The following is a 13,394-nucleotide window of genomic DNA, read 5'->3' on the forward strand; positions in this document are numbered from 1 at the left end:
CCAGCGTGGTGGTTTTGGAAGCTGTTCGTCCGACCGGAGTGTTCCGATACGTTGGCACCGCTGTCGTTTGCGCCGACAATGGGTCATGCTAGGGATTCGAAATCCAACTTTCGCTAATCACGTTCCGCAAGGCCTCTGAGTTCGGCCATTTCAAGGCACAGCGTTCCAGAACTTGAAGCCCTTGCACATAGCCCGTCTGCCTCTCCTGTGCAGACATGCTTGACATGAGAACCACAGTGGCTTTGAACGCCCAATGCGAAGTGAACACGTTCAAGACGTGGTCTGCACTAGTATAGACAGCAAGAAGAGCCAGAGCCGATGCGGCGCTTGTTTGAACAAGGAAAATAGTCTCGTGTGCTGCGGCTAGAGTCAGTGGCGAGCATCCTATGCTCTCTAGCTCGCTGCGCGAAGGCATATCGTACGTCCGCGATTGACGAGCTGCAGCTTGTGCTGTGTATAGGGAGTAGAGGAAATCGCCCTCTATCTCCATTTCGAATGAAATCGGCTCGTCCTAGACCGCGCCCGTCAGTGAAACTGCAAGAAGATTTCTTGTCAACGGTGTTGCTGATACCGTATCAAAGATATGAAAGCCGACAGGCCTGTCAAGCGTGCTGGCAACAAGGTTGCCCAAGCAGAAGATTATCTTCCGCAGCCGAGAGAGAGCATTCCCCATTTCGTCTCCACCTTGCTCCACCATTTCGATTTCCAAGCGGTAGGCAAAAGCAATCAGCTGTCCAATATTACCTTCTCGGGGATCAAACAGGCAGTGCACAGCCAACAGTAGCACAGCTTGAAGCGCCTTGATGTCCAGCTCCGCCATGACGCTCTCAAAGTGCGGCTGTGCAGCGCGGTAGCAACTTTCCGAAAGAAGAACAAAGCGGCTGTCGTTCTTCGGCAAACAATGACATCCAATAGCATAGACCATGTAGAGAGTGAAGCGCACCCAGGGACTCATATCGCGGTCAGCGGGACGGACGTCTTGCGAGAACCCTTCCAGGATGGGATAAGCTGGGTGTATCACTGTCATGTACTTGTTCATAAGGAATTGGTGCATCTGTAGGCCGATGACGAGCTGGATTGAAGATTCCAGGGGCGGATATGTTGCTATGTTTTGCACTGATGTCGATAGAGTCGATGGCGGGACTTGAACGCCGACTTGCGCTCGTGGTCCGGTAAAGCGAAATGCATCACGCACACGGACGAAGTGGAATGTTGGGTCGGAAGAAGGGAGCGGCGAGGCGTAGTTGACCTCCCGGGAAGGCGATGACTGCAATTGATTGAGGAGCTGTAGCAGACCCTCGATATGCCTAGATCGGTGGTTAGAACCAAAATGGTCATATGACTGTAACGCAAGTATCATACGCACTCTCGCGAGACTCTCTCGTTCAACACGTGGTCGTGAAAGGCGCATTCCGTGGCCGAACGCGTGCAATTGGCGCATGCAGGTAAGCGAGTGTCGCATCGTTTCTTCTGACTGCGACAGCGGTCACAGGCGGGTAACAACTTTAGAAGGCTGGAGATTTCGACGGCATCATCAGGAGAATCCGCGTTGGATGAGCTCGTCGCCATGGCGCTGGATCATGATGGGCTGAACATTGGATATTGCCGATGTCGTTTGAGACGATGACTGATTTGGGGTGGAGAAGTTCACGTCTGCAGAGGGAAGCTGTGGGGAAGTGTGGGGAGATTGCGGGGAGGCGCGACACAACGTGCGAACATGATTCCTCCTTTACACCACGACAACTACGTCAGTGTCTCTGTATCGTCATCCGGCTAGAATCGAAATCTGCCGTTGCAACTCTGCACAATCATATGAATCAGCCTAGATGCACGAAGGAAGTTTCGGTCGTTAGCAGCGCAAGCCGGACATCGGAGTCTGCGATCGAGACACCATGAAGAACGGTACGGCTGAGCAACAATGAGTACCCCACCTTATGCGATCCTACCAGACTGACGCGCGGGGGAAGTTGCTGGTCGTCGGCATCCTCCGTCGCAGTCGTCCGGCAGCCTGCGGCAGTCCCACCTTACGAGGCATCGTTATCGCCGCGGGATTCTGCATTGGGTGGCTGTGGCCAATCATCCCAGCTCTTCCTCCCCCGCTTGAGATAAGGCTACCTGGTAGTTACTACCATCCCGAGCTGTCTCGAGCTGTCTCATGCGCGTGGCCGGCGTCCATCGCAGAGCGATATCACCGTGGTACTGCCAACTCAAATGGAAATATCACTTCAAATTCTCGCTCGAGCTTTGTTCTCAAACATTTCCGTTCTTCTGTGATGCTCTAAGCACTACGTTGAAGATATCACCACAGTCTCGCAGTCATGACGACAAAGAACGCTCAGCAGCATAAACCCTACACCAATGGCTTTCACACCAATGGGTTCCCATCGACGACCAGCTTCCCCCTCGATCCTCTTACCACGGATGAGATTGAAGCGGCGGTTCATATTGTCCGCAAGGAGCATCCAGACGTCCATTTCAATGCGGTCACGTTACACGAACCTCCAAAGGACGACCTGACCCGGTATATGGCTTCGCCAGAGACTGAGCCATGCCCGCATCGTATCGCAGACATCGTTGCCATCGGCAAAGGCAGCAAAGTGTTCGATGGACTCGTTGACTTGGACAAGCACAAGATTCTGGAATGGGAGTTTGCAGAAGGCAAGCAGCCTCTAATCACCATGGAAGACCTCCAAGTTGTAGAAGGCTGCGCGCGACGGGATCCGAAAGTCATCGAGCAATGTGGCATCCTCGGCATTCCTCCTGAGGACATGCACAAAGTCTACTGCGACCCCTGGACAATCGGCTATGATGATCGCTTCGGGTCGAGCGTGCGACTACAACAGGCGTTAATGTACTACCGCCCGTCTGTGGACGACAGCCAATACACTTATCCTCTCGACTTCTGTCCGATTTTCAATTCCGACACGCAAGAGATCGTGCATATCGATGTTCCGGAAGTGCGCAGGCCTTTGAACCAGGCGCCTCCATCGAATTACCATGCGGAAGCAGTCCAGAAAGCGGAGGGCCTCCGCGAAGACCTGAAGCCTCTCAGCATCTCCCAACCGGAAGGCGTCTCCTTTCGAGTCGAAGGGAGGACGGTCAAGTGGCAAAATTGGAGTGTACACGTTGGCTTCAACTACCGCGAGGGTATCGTACTCTCCAACATTACCTTCAACGACAAGGGAAATGTCCGGCCCGTCTTCTGGCGCTTGTCACTCGCCGAGATGGTCGTTCCATATGGGAATCCAGAACGCCCGCATCATCGAAAGCATGCATTTGATCTGGGCGAGTATGGCGGAGGCTACATGACCAACTCTCTGTCCCTCGGCTGTGACTGCAAGGGCGCCATCCATTACATGGACGCAGCGTTCGTCAACAAGGCCGGGGCATCACAGACGATTAAGAATGCAATTTGTATCCATGAAGAAGACGCCGGCATTCTCTTCAAACACACCGATTTTCGTGACGACTCCTGCACCGTCACTCGCGCTCGCAAGCTCATCATCAGCCATGTCTTCACCGCTGCCAACTATGAGTATTGCGTCTACTGGATTTTCCACCAAGACGGCACGGTGCAGCTCGAGATCAAGCTGACGGGCATCTTGAATACTTACGCTATGGGTCCGGGCGAGTCGGCTGCGCCATGGGGAACGGAGGTGTACCCTGGCGTCAACGCCCACAACCACCAGCATCTTTTCTGCCTCCGCATCGATCCGAATGTCGATGGTCCGCAAAACACCGTCTTCCAAGTGGATGCTGTGCCGAGCGAAGCCGCGCTCGGCAGCGATGAGAACTACTACGGAAATGCGTTTTACGCCAAGAAGACGAAACTTGACACCATGAGTACTGGCAGAAGTGACTACAACGCCACCACCAGCAGGACTTGGGATATCAGCAACACGAACAAGCTGAACCCCTACAGCCACAAACCCGTCACCTACAAGCTAGTGAGTCGCGAAGTCCCCCGCCTACTACCCAAGGAGAACAGCCTCGTCTGGAAGCGGGCTGGATTCGCTCGTCATGCTGTACATGTGACTAAGTGTAAGTTCATCCCGTCCCGTTACGCAATAATGTTGTCCTCGCTCATTGACACCGATGTGATCTAGACTCTGACGATCAAATCTACCCCGCTGGCCGACACGTTCCCCAGACCTCCGGGGAGCCGTCCGAGGGCATTCCGGCGTGGATTGCAGCCGACCCCGATGGCAGTCTTGACAACACCGACATTGTCCTCTGGCATACGTTCGGCCTCGTCCACTTTCCTGCCCCGGAAGACTACCCAGTCATGCCCGCAGAGCCAATGAGCGTCCTCTTGCGCCCACGCAATTTCTTCACGTCCAATCCGTGTATGGACGTTCCGCCGTCGTTTTCCAGCACTCCAAGCCAGGTTGCCGCCGGGACCAACGGGTGCCACAAGATGGAGGATACTGTGAGTCGAGTGGTGTGAAGAGGATGTGCTTATTTCGACGTGCTGTATTGCAAACGTGGCGAAGGGTATCCGTTGAATCGAGGCTTGGTGAAGAAATTCGACAAATTCGTTTCGTTTCAGAGTGATCGTGGCGGAATTGTGCCTGTTCGAGTTTTCTGCCTTGTCCCTCTTCCCGACAGTGGCCTATTCAAGGAGACGCCTGCTTTATGTGATCGTGTACACCCATAGTTCATCTTTCTGTGCATCTTCGCCTCACGTCAAACTCTCCAGCTCAATTCCAAATGCAAACTCATCATCCCAGTCGTACGGTACCGACCAAGACGGATCGATGCTATCGAAGCCAGCCGAATGCATCGACGTGTACATCATAGGCCACGTATTCAAAGAATCGGAAAGATCAGGTCTGATCTCCATTGCGCCATCAGAGTTGTCAGACAATGCTGAAGCCCAAGTGGAAGCCTCGCTCCTCCGCACGAAATTGGAAAATTCCTCTTGAATGGGGCCAAGAAGCCGATCATACTCCTCCGAGCACCGAGCTGCTGCAGGCCATCTCTCGGCGATCGTCGTGAAAAATCGCGGAAAGCTGTTCGCTTGCTCTGCGATCTCCTCGAGGGAGTACAAGGCGGCCATGTTCGCTTGACTGTGCTGAAGAGCTTGCAGAAAGACCAAGGCTGAGGAGAAGACATGGTGGCACGGATGAAAGACATATTTGAGGTATCCGAACTGGGTGGTTTGTTGTTCCCAATACCCGTTTGCGACTTGGACTGCTGCAGTTGCGGCTTTGGCCAGATTAGTTCGGTCAGGAGCCTTGATCCGGGGACAAGGACGGTATAGCTGAACGAGAATCCACATGGATGCGATGTTGGCGTACAGTTCCATCTCCTTCCATTGCGAACTCGCACCTGCATCGTCTTGATATTGCTCGGCCGCACGATGAACTTCGAGTTTCCACTCGTTGATTTCCTTGTCGGCGTTCGTCATCCATGTCTCCAGCGTCATTCCTTCCGGTAATGGCCCTTCTTGATACAAGACGGATATTATGCTTGCCTCGACTTGCCGAAACAGCCATATTCGGCGAGAGACGGCCTTGGTCCTGCGAGCGGTCGTATCGATAGTGACCTCCGTAATAGCATGGTCATCGAACTCCGACGGAAAAGATACGTCTATGCATGTTGGTTGCGTCCGCAGTGGGCGGTGGAAAGCGGCCGAGACGGCCACCTCCATTTCCCAAGCGCACCAGAAGACGCGACGACGCAGGTCTCGTTGGAGGACGTCGAGGCCGGCCGACGGGGGAAGCTCCCGATGCAGACCCATATCGATACAAGCTTCGCTTGAGAGGCCAGTGAGAAGCCAGAGATTGGCAATGGCGGGATCCAAGAACGCGTACTGTATCAGCAAGAGGAGTGCCTGTAAGCCGGGCAAGTCGTTTGTAAGAGCGGCAGAGGCCCGTAGCACCGCATTTCGAAACAGTCCGGTCGCGAGAGCGTGAGCTCGTTTGTGCTTCACTCGAGCAGCGGTCGACAACGAGATGGCCAATATGATGCTCACGACAAAGACGTCACGGCCGTCGAGATTTGCGTCGACGATTGGACCACTAGCTGGCTGGCCAAAAACTCCCCGAAATGCATCTTCTACTTGAGTTTCGTGGAAAATGGGATATTGCGGGATGATACGAGTCACGTACGTCCGAAAGAGGAACTCAGCAACATAGATCGGCACCGCAGCGAGCGTAAGAACGCGCTGTCGAGGCTCACCAAACATGGGAGAAGTCGGACTGCCAACGTCCACCAGATCCGAGGAGTATCCCTTGCTGGATGGTAGCTGCGTAGAAGATGGAGCGCAGCCAGCAAGGCGGGAGCGCTGGGCGAGTCCGAGAAAGGGAGGCGTGGTATCGTGGAGTGCGATGCCAACCGTCTCCAGTAAGACTCCAGGGTGCTGCACCACGCCATTTGGGCTACGCTGGCTTTGGATCGCGGCAATGCGTTGGCGCAGATGCTGAGTGATGCTTCGTGGAGTTGGCTGAGCTGTGCCGTCGTCAAAGGCACTGCATTCAGCGCCTGCATCGGCACACGAAGAGCATGCAGGCGAGGCCGCATCACACTGTGCACATAAGAGCGGCCAATCAGTGATAGTTTCCGTCAATTTCCGCCACAATTAGTGATGTGTACCATGATTTTTCGCCGACGGCATCTGTCGCATGCAAAGACTCGCCGCCGGACGCGCTGACCGCGCTCTGCTCGTCTTCTGTTGGTGGAAGCCATCGTGACAGGCGAGCTGGCGACTCGAGGATTGGCTGCTTCGATGGGAGCACTAACCCCCAAAAGGCCGCATCCCCACGACTCGAGAGCGATATTGTATCAAAGAGCACGCAGTGTCAATTCCCCGTACACTGGTGATACCTTCCCCGTGTATGTAAGGAGCTGACCGCTGGTAAAAGCATAATAGCCTGGCGCTGACGTCCGCGAGTCAAGGTTCTTCCTTCGCGCCAACAGCCGCATCGTCGTTCTCCGTCGCCTTCCTCCGTCGCTGTTCACCGCAAGGCTCCCCCCTGCACAGGACGCGCTGATTGGTCTCGTGAGATATCGGTCGCACCAAAGACGGAATGTGAGACCAAGATATGAAGCTATGCAGAACGTTGCAGGCTCATCCAGAGTGAATGATATATGCTCTTCCGTCGATTCATTGCGCCTGTGACGATACTCTCCTCATGTACTCGCAGACATGGCTGAACTCCCAGTTCCAGGAACGGTCCAGCAAGTTGACGACTCGCATTTCACTTCTGGCATTCGTCGAGATGCTAGGCGGACTGACATTATCTTGATCCCGCAGCCATCGGACCACCCTGATGACCCTTTGAATTGGTCGAAATGGCGCAAGCGCGTCAGTGACCTGGGCCATAACGTCTACACCTTCGGTGTGGTGATCATGGTGTCCAGCTACACACCGGCCAATCTCAAGATCCAGGCGGCAACCGGCATTCCCGTCGCCGACATCAACACTGGTGTTGGCATCTACTTCCTCTTCATTGGCTACTCCAATTTGATCTGGCAGCCTCTCGCTATCAATTATGGCCGACGGCCAGTGCTGTTGGCCTCGATCCTCTTGGTCATCGTCCAGGCGCTGTGGCAGGCATACTGCACCACCACAGGCGAATGGTATGCCAATCGCGCTCTCATGGGTATCTCTGCCGGACCGGTCGAGACATTGCTGGAACTCGTCGTGGCCGACTTGCATTTCAGTCACGAACGAGGAGCGTGGCTGAGCGTCTACGTCTGGATCTTGTTCAGCGGGTCGTTCTTGAGCTGTATTCCAGCAGGTTTTGTCGCCGATGCCCTGGGCTGGCAGTGGATCGAGTACATTGTCTGCATCATCGGCGCCGCCTTCTTCGTCTGGCTATTCTTTACCTTCGAGGAGACCGCGTTCTACCGACCTGATGTGGTTTCTGCCGAGACTATCGGCGTTGGAAATGGAAAAGTCGATACAGACGATGTCGAGACTCCCAGGGCAGAAGCCAAATACACTGACGAGAAGAGGTTGGGTGAAACACCAATGGGGCACAATAGTGACGCTGGAACGACTGCTTTAGACCGTGCATCGGACATCGTAGGCACGCCGAAGCCGTACTGGAGACGACTGAGTATCTTGAGCGGCTACGACCGGAGGAGGAAATCCAACGTCTGGCGAAATGCCTACATCTCCATCGCGATTCTACGATTCCCGGCAATTCTATACTCTGGCTTGCTTGTGGCCATGTCACTCTCCTGGTACAACGTCGTCAACGGCACACTACCAACCATCTTGGGCAAAGAGCCTTACAACTTCAGCGCCAACATCATCGGCGTCTTCTACGTCGCCGGCATCATTGGCGTCACTTTCGGCAGCTACTTCGGCGGAGCACTCAGCGACCGAGTTGCCATCTACATGGCTCGTCGCAACGGCGGTGTCTTCGAGCCAGAACATCGTCTATGGATCTTCCTCATTGCGCTGATTGTTCATCCACTCGGCTGCCTCTTGTTTGGCGTGGGTGCTGCCCACCACATCCACTGGGTCGGTCTGGCTTTCGGTTTGGGCTTCTTCTGCGTCACATTACCTATGGGCTCCTCTGTGGCGTACAACTACATCCTCGACAGCTACAAGGAGGTTGCTGGTGAGGGCCTGGTCTCGGTGGTATTGATCCGAAACACTATTGGTACGTCAGCTCCAGCTTCACTACATAATTTGTTGCTCATACGATGAACAGGCTTTGGTTTCGCGTACGCCATCCTTCCCATGATCGATGCCCTGGGTGTACAGGACGCATTCATCCTGCTCACATTCTTGGGTCTCTTTGTATGGTGTCTTACCTTTGTCATGCTTATCTTCGGCAAGAGGTTTCGAAAGTGGACGGCCCGAGCATACTGGGAATTGGTCGAAGAGCAAGGCCTTAGAGTGCACTAAGAAACATACGAGTCAAGGAACTGGTTTTCGCATTGATAAAAGATCGTTACGCACCGATTAGCAGAACACTGTGGAGATACAGCTAGTGTTGCCGGGTTTCCTGCGCCTAATGGGCAAAACTCTTGGATATGCTCACTCGTGCGTCCTCGGCGGACTCGTCATCAGCCTCAATCGATAGTCGCTTATGCCGAAAAGGTCGCCCAGCGTAGAACACGCTTACTACTGTGCTCATGGTCGCAAATCCCAGTAGACTCAGCAGAAACCAGAAAACCCCGATATCTGTCCGTAATTCCAACCAGAGAATCGGCTTGTGGCCTTCCCAGATACTCGAGTAATCTCGCTGGTTCCCAGGGTTTCGTTCTCGCCAGCAGCCAGTACTCGAATGTAGCGAGGGCGTTGACTCGTTATGGAGAATGTTGTCTCAAACCCGACCTTGGGCTCGGTCTGGACAGTCCTCCAGGATTCCTCACGGAGCTCGTCATCATCTGATTCCTGAAGTATTCACTTTTTGACTTCTGTTGCGCCATTCCAGCTTACAGAAACCTGCCACGGCCCATCATCATTTCCTTGAACAACGCTGACAGCCGGGGGCACTTTCGGGTATCCTCGCCACGCAAACTTCAACACTCGGTATGACTGCACCGTGAAGTCCCCAAAACTCGTGGCCGGGGCAAAGTGAGTTTCGCACAAAGGGTCGCCATCATGCGAGAACTCCGTGTATGCTGGAACACTACCGAAGCCGAGGAAGTTGCCGTTGGAAGATCTTGCATTGATCCTTGCGTGTCGATCCGGAATTACCACGGGTTGGGATATTCGTCAAGCAGGTTAACAGTCATTGCGTCTGGATCGATAACCGATCGCATGCCACGACGCTGCGATTCCTTGATGGCGATGTCATTATTGAACAAGGTGATAGTATCAGGCTCTTCACCCCATTGAGCAGTGTGCTGGCCGCTGAAGTTCAATGCCCGGCCACCAGACTTGTCCTCGAACATGTTGCATTTCCCGCCGAGTATCCAAAGGATATCGCCATTCGTCCCGTCGATATAGTATATGCTATACGTGAAGCCTGAGCAGATCAAATTATTCCCTCGCAAGTCTTTGTCGATGCTGTTCATATAGAACCAATCGGGCAATTCGAGATCGGGTGTAAGACTTTTCGCTTTGTGGTCGATGTAGGAGTCCTCGAGGTCGACGTGGTCCAGCGCGCTCCATTGGAAAAGAATATCGCCGGTGTCAATATCAATCTCCTGCAGTACACAATCCCAAAGAGGCCGCTCTGTCGCACGCTCGGGTCCTTCGATGCCGTGCTTAGTCTCCACGTAAGCCGTCGTCAGAACCGTACCATCGGGGATGATGGTAAATTCGCGAAGGTCCACGTGTGTGGCCTGCTCTCGACCTCCGACAACCTTGATTGTCGAGTATGAAGAGTCAAGCTGTAATCTATTTAGCAGTCGTGAACGGGCCAGCGTGAGGACTGTCTTACGATATAGCCCGCATCAGGACCTACACCGTCAGCCGCCTTACCCACCCAAAACGTCAAAACCTGCTCTCTTCAATAGGTCTGCACCATCAAATTGTAAATGCATTCCCCGTGCCAGGGGCTTGTCAATACTAGGTTGCCGTTGTCGTCGAGAATCATGGCTTTGCCTTCATGATCTTCGTGGTTAATGAAAGTGTGGACAAAAGCTGCGAAAAATTGGCGTTGTAGTAATGAAGGAGTCCGGTAGCGATGAGAAAGCGCAACGTACAGTAAGAACGAGGAGAAGAGCATGTGTCTAGGCCAGCTTTGCAACGTCTGTGGCTTGATACCCAATGTCACGCCGTGGTTTCTACTTCTGTTAGCGAACGTGAATGACCACATTGAGCTCGAGTCAATCGCAGCCTGCAATTCAATCCTGTGTCAAGGGTAGAACGACCATCTCAGCGTGCGAGCCATCTCATATCCATGCGTAATGCTAGCCCGAAGCAGCAGATACTTCAGCAACAAGTTAGACCGTCTCGGTGTTTCGAGCAGAGACGAAGACAACAGCCACTGATCCTCGCGCGTTTACGCGAGACTAGCATACAGATCAGTGAACTTGCGCGGGGCCCCTCGGTTTCGACTTCCCGACGTCAATCTAAGGTTTGTCCGATACAAGGCTGAATACGATCAAGCTTCGAAGATTGGGTGCGCTCCGTAGACTAGACCATAACACTAGCCTGCTTCCCGTTCGGGTAGGGCAGGGTGACATTCCGCTCGTTTGCCTGTTTGTAGTGCGGGCAAACGAGCACTCCACGATAGCCAGGCACATTTTCAGTCGTCTGATTCGATTCGAGCAAGGAGCTGTGCTAGAGTCGCGGTGCGCAATCTCAGATACTGCTACACACGCCCGCAACGATATCGATTGGCTTTAGTGGACACTGCAGCCATGCGAATTGACGCTCATTGTCCTACAGTTGACGTAGCGTGCCTTTTCTACCGCTTCTATGACGTTATTGGGGGGTGTATCATTTGCCAGGAGTTGGGTAGCTTGCACTGAATACTTGACACAAGACACCGTCGTGCTCGAAGAAGTCATGAGAGGGACTCGCGATGACTTGATGTCGACATTCGGACAACACTACTGGTTTTGTGCCTTCTACCAGCGACGATTTTCCCGTCTAGTCGAACGCTTCGCCAGGGATACGGCGGAGGCGACGAGGATGACGAACCGCGATCTCGAGGGCGGGCATGCGAAGCATTGCCAGGAGTGGTTTTGGAAGCCGAATTTTGTCGACTAGGACATGCCGAATACTTATCTCACCGTGCGGTATGCTTCTTGTATGTAGCTATAGAGATACGAGCCAAGCTATATGCGTCTTTGCTTCATAATGTGCAGTTTGAATATCTGCCCACATCCCAAGTCGACAAAATGCAGCCCTCTCACTCGAGGATTAAAGAAGGATCAGGGGGTGTAGTCTTCAGGAAGAAGCGCTTACCTTTGTATAGAAGGGTGATGTTGAATGTCCCTATTTGCTGAGGCTATCTAGTGCCATTCGTAGCCTAATTCTCACTGGCCGTACAGATGCCTTGCCCCGAGACTTGATCCTCACAGTCGGTGATGTTGTCTGTGATCTCAAATGACGCATGAACATTGACATCCAATTCGACGTTGTTAAATGCCTGTGTGCAGAGAGACATCTGGACTGCCCACGCGCCATTGGCAAACATCAAGTCGACGATGCCGCCAGATTGACCCATCGTTGCTTGCCAGCCTGCGAGACTCTTTGTGGGGATGATGTACGGACAGTCGTTGATAGTAGTCATCTTAACGCCGGAATTGCCTGTGAATGTGGTCTGCGGAATTCCCACCTGACTCAACGTGTAACAGTTGTCTGATTGTCGCTTGGCGCGGCTGGATGCGGAATTCGCGGCTGGAGGCTTCGCAAGACCGGCAGCAGCCCTCGCTGCCGCGAAAGAGATGACCGTCACATGTGTATTCGCGCTTGTCACGCTTTTTCCGTAGTAGCCCAGCAATCCGTATTGAAGGAGTGAAACAGCGGCACCGTTGACGCATTCTTTGGTGAAGCTGAAGTTGCCCTCTGCATCGTGGCAAGCATTAACGGTATCGGTGATGACTTGGCCTTGGTCAATGAATGCGTAGTATCCAATCGCTACATATGCGGCTCTCCCAGCGCCAGCGGTTACTTTCCACGACGTGAAAGCTAAGGCTTCATCCCCGAGCAGCTCCGGATAGATCTGGGATGCTTGGTGTCTAACGAGGTCGGTGCCGACCTCGATGTAGAGCCCATCTTCTGTCGTGATATTGTATGGACCGGTGCGACCGATATGAGGGTTGGCCAGGGAGCGGCTGACAAGAGGATTGGCCAGGGGGCGGTCGACAAGAGGACTGGCCAGAGAACTCCCAAACAGCAACGCTGTCAGGCACAATGTGATCTTCATGTTTGATACTGAGGTTGAATAAGGATACGTGATTAGAATGTTTGATGCGGATGTGGTACGGATCATTCAGGAGGCATGGTATGGTCCTCATATATCTTTCCGGCTCGCTCGCTTCTCTCATCCAGAGCATAGGAGTTGAATCGGTCGTCGAAAGGATCCTCGTCATCATTGAAATCTTGCTTCGATCTGGATACAACCTCGCGGTCCTGATGCAACCTCAAGCCCGTCTTGGACTCTACTGAGGAGCACAAATGCCTCACTCTGGCAAGGACTATCTTCGATCGGAATGCTGGCTTGCCGGGCACTTTGCATCATCAGCTCGCCTCCACCTCGATACCAGACACGGGTTGGCCAATCGTGAAACTCGATAGTGCTAGCATGGTTTTGGGGCATCGTCATGTTGCAAGGAGCGCACTTGGCCAGTGTAGCAGCTGTTGTCGGCACAGACATATCCGTGATTCCGGAGTGATCCTGCTCCACTCTCGATGGGAGAGTAGCTTAGATTCCTGGAATAACAAACATCATGGTCGAAGTGTGCTTAGGAAAGAGAGAATGATTGGATCGTATGCGATGTATCCGTTGTATCACCGGTGACTGCGCTCA

The 13,394-nt window shown here is 53.4% G+C and overlaps 6 protein-coding genes across 6 annotated transcripts; 2 read left to right on the forward strand and 4 right to left on the reverse strand.

Moving 5' to 3' along the window:
- Positions 1-88: 88 nt before the first annotated feature.
- On the reverse strand, positions 89-1,569 carry BDY17DRAFT_320222 (uncharacterized protein; the record flags this gene model as incomplete). Its single annotated transcript, XM_033736407.1, has 3 exons — positions 89-511; positions 572-1,307; positions 1,367-1,569. The coding sequence occupies 3 exons, from the start codon at positions 1,567-1,569 to the stop codon at positions 89-91; spliced, it is 1,362 nt and encodes a 453-aa protein (XP_033594270.1).
- Positions 1,570-2,318: 749 nt separating this feature from the next.
- On the forward strand, positions 2,319-4,447 carry BDY17DRAFT_320223 (copper amine oxidase; the record flags this gene model as incomplete). Its single annotated transcript, XM_033736408.1, has 2 exons — positions 2,319-4,041; positions 4,107-4,447. 2 exons carry the CDS (start codon positions 2,319-2,321, stop codon positions 4,445-4,447), a joined length of 2,064 nt encoding a protein of 687 aa, XP_033594271.1.
- Positions 4,448-4,681: 234 nt separating this feature from the next.
- On the reverse strand, positions 4,682-6,190 carry BDY17DRAFT_320224 (fungal-specific transcription factor domain-containing protein; the record flags this gene model as incomplete). Its single annotated transcript, XM_033736409.1, has 1 exon — positions 4,682-6,190. One exon carries the CDS (start codon positions 6,188-6,190, stop codon positions 4,682-4,684), a length of 1,509 nt encoding a protein of 502 aa, XP_033594272.1.
- Positions 6,191-7,150: 960 nt separating this feature from the next.
- On the forward strand, positions 7,151-8,866 carry BDY17DRAFT_307055 (major facilitator superfamily domain-containing protein; the record flags this gene model as incomplete). The annotated part of the gene is made up of 2 exons (XM_033735090.1): positions 7,151-8,618; positions 8,670-8,866. 2 exons carry the CDS (start codon positions 7,151-7,153, stop codon positions 8,864-8,866), a joined length of 1,665 nt encoding a protein of 554 aa, XP_033594273.1.
- A 794-nt stretch (positions 8,867-9,660) lies between these two features.
- BDY17DRAFT_320226 (ASST-domain-containing protein) lies at positions 9,661-10,508 on the reverse strand (the record flags this gene model as incomplete). The annotated part of the gene is made up of 2 exons (XM_033736410.1): positions 9,661-10,302; positions 10,482-10,508. The coding sequence occupies 2 exons, from the start codon at positions 10,506-10,508 to the stop codon at positions 9,661-9,663; spliced, it is 669 nt and encodes a 222-aa protein (XP_033594274.1).
- A 1,371-nt stretch (positions 10,509-11,879) lies between these two features.
- On the reverse strand, positions 11,880-13,116 carry BDY17DRAFT_16878 (uncharacterized protein). Its single transcript, XM_033729788.1, has one exon. It carries the CDS (start codon positions 12,855-12,857, stop codon positions 11,892-11,894), a length of 966 nt encoding a protein of 321 aa, XP_033594275.1. The 5' UTR covers positions 12,858-13,116; the 3' UTR covers positions 11,880-11,891.
- Positions 13,117-13,394: the final 278 nt, after the last annotated feature.

Source organism: Neohortaea acidophila (genome assembly GCF_010093505.1).
Source record: "Neohortaea acidophila strain CBS 113389 unplaced genomic scaffold BDY17scaffold_1, whole genome shotgun sequence".
Classification (NCBI taxonomy): domain Eukaryota; kingdom Fungi; phylum Ascomycota; class Dothideomycetes; order Mycosphaerellales; family Teratosphaeriaceae; genus Neohortaea; species Neohortaea acidophila.

Coding starts and splice junctions, on each gene's coding strand:
- BDY17DRAFT_16878 (XM_033729788.1), bottom strand. CDS start 12,857: ATGATCCGTACCACATCCGCATCAAACATTCTAATCACGTATCCTTAT.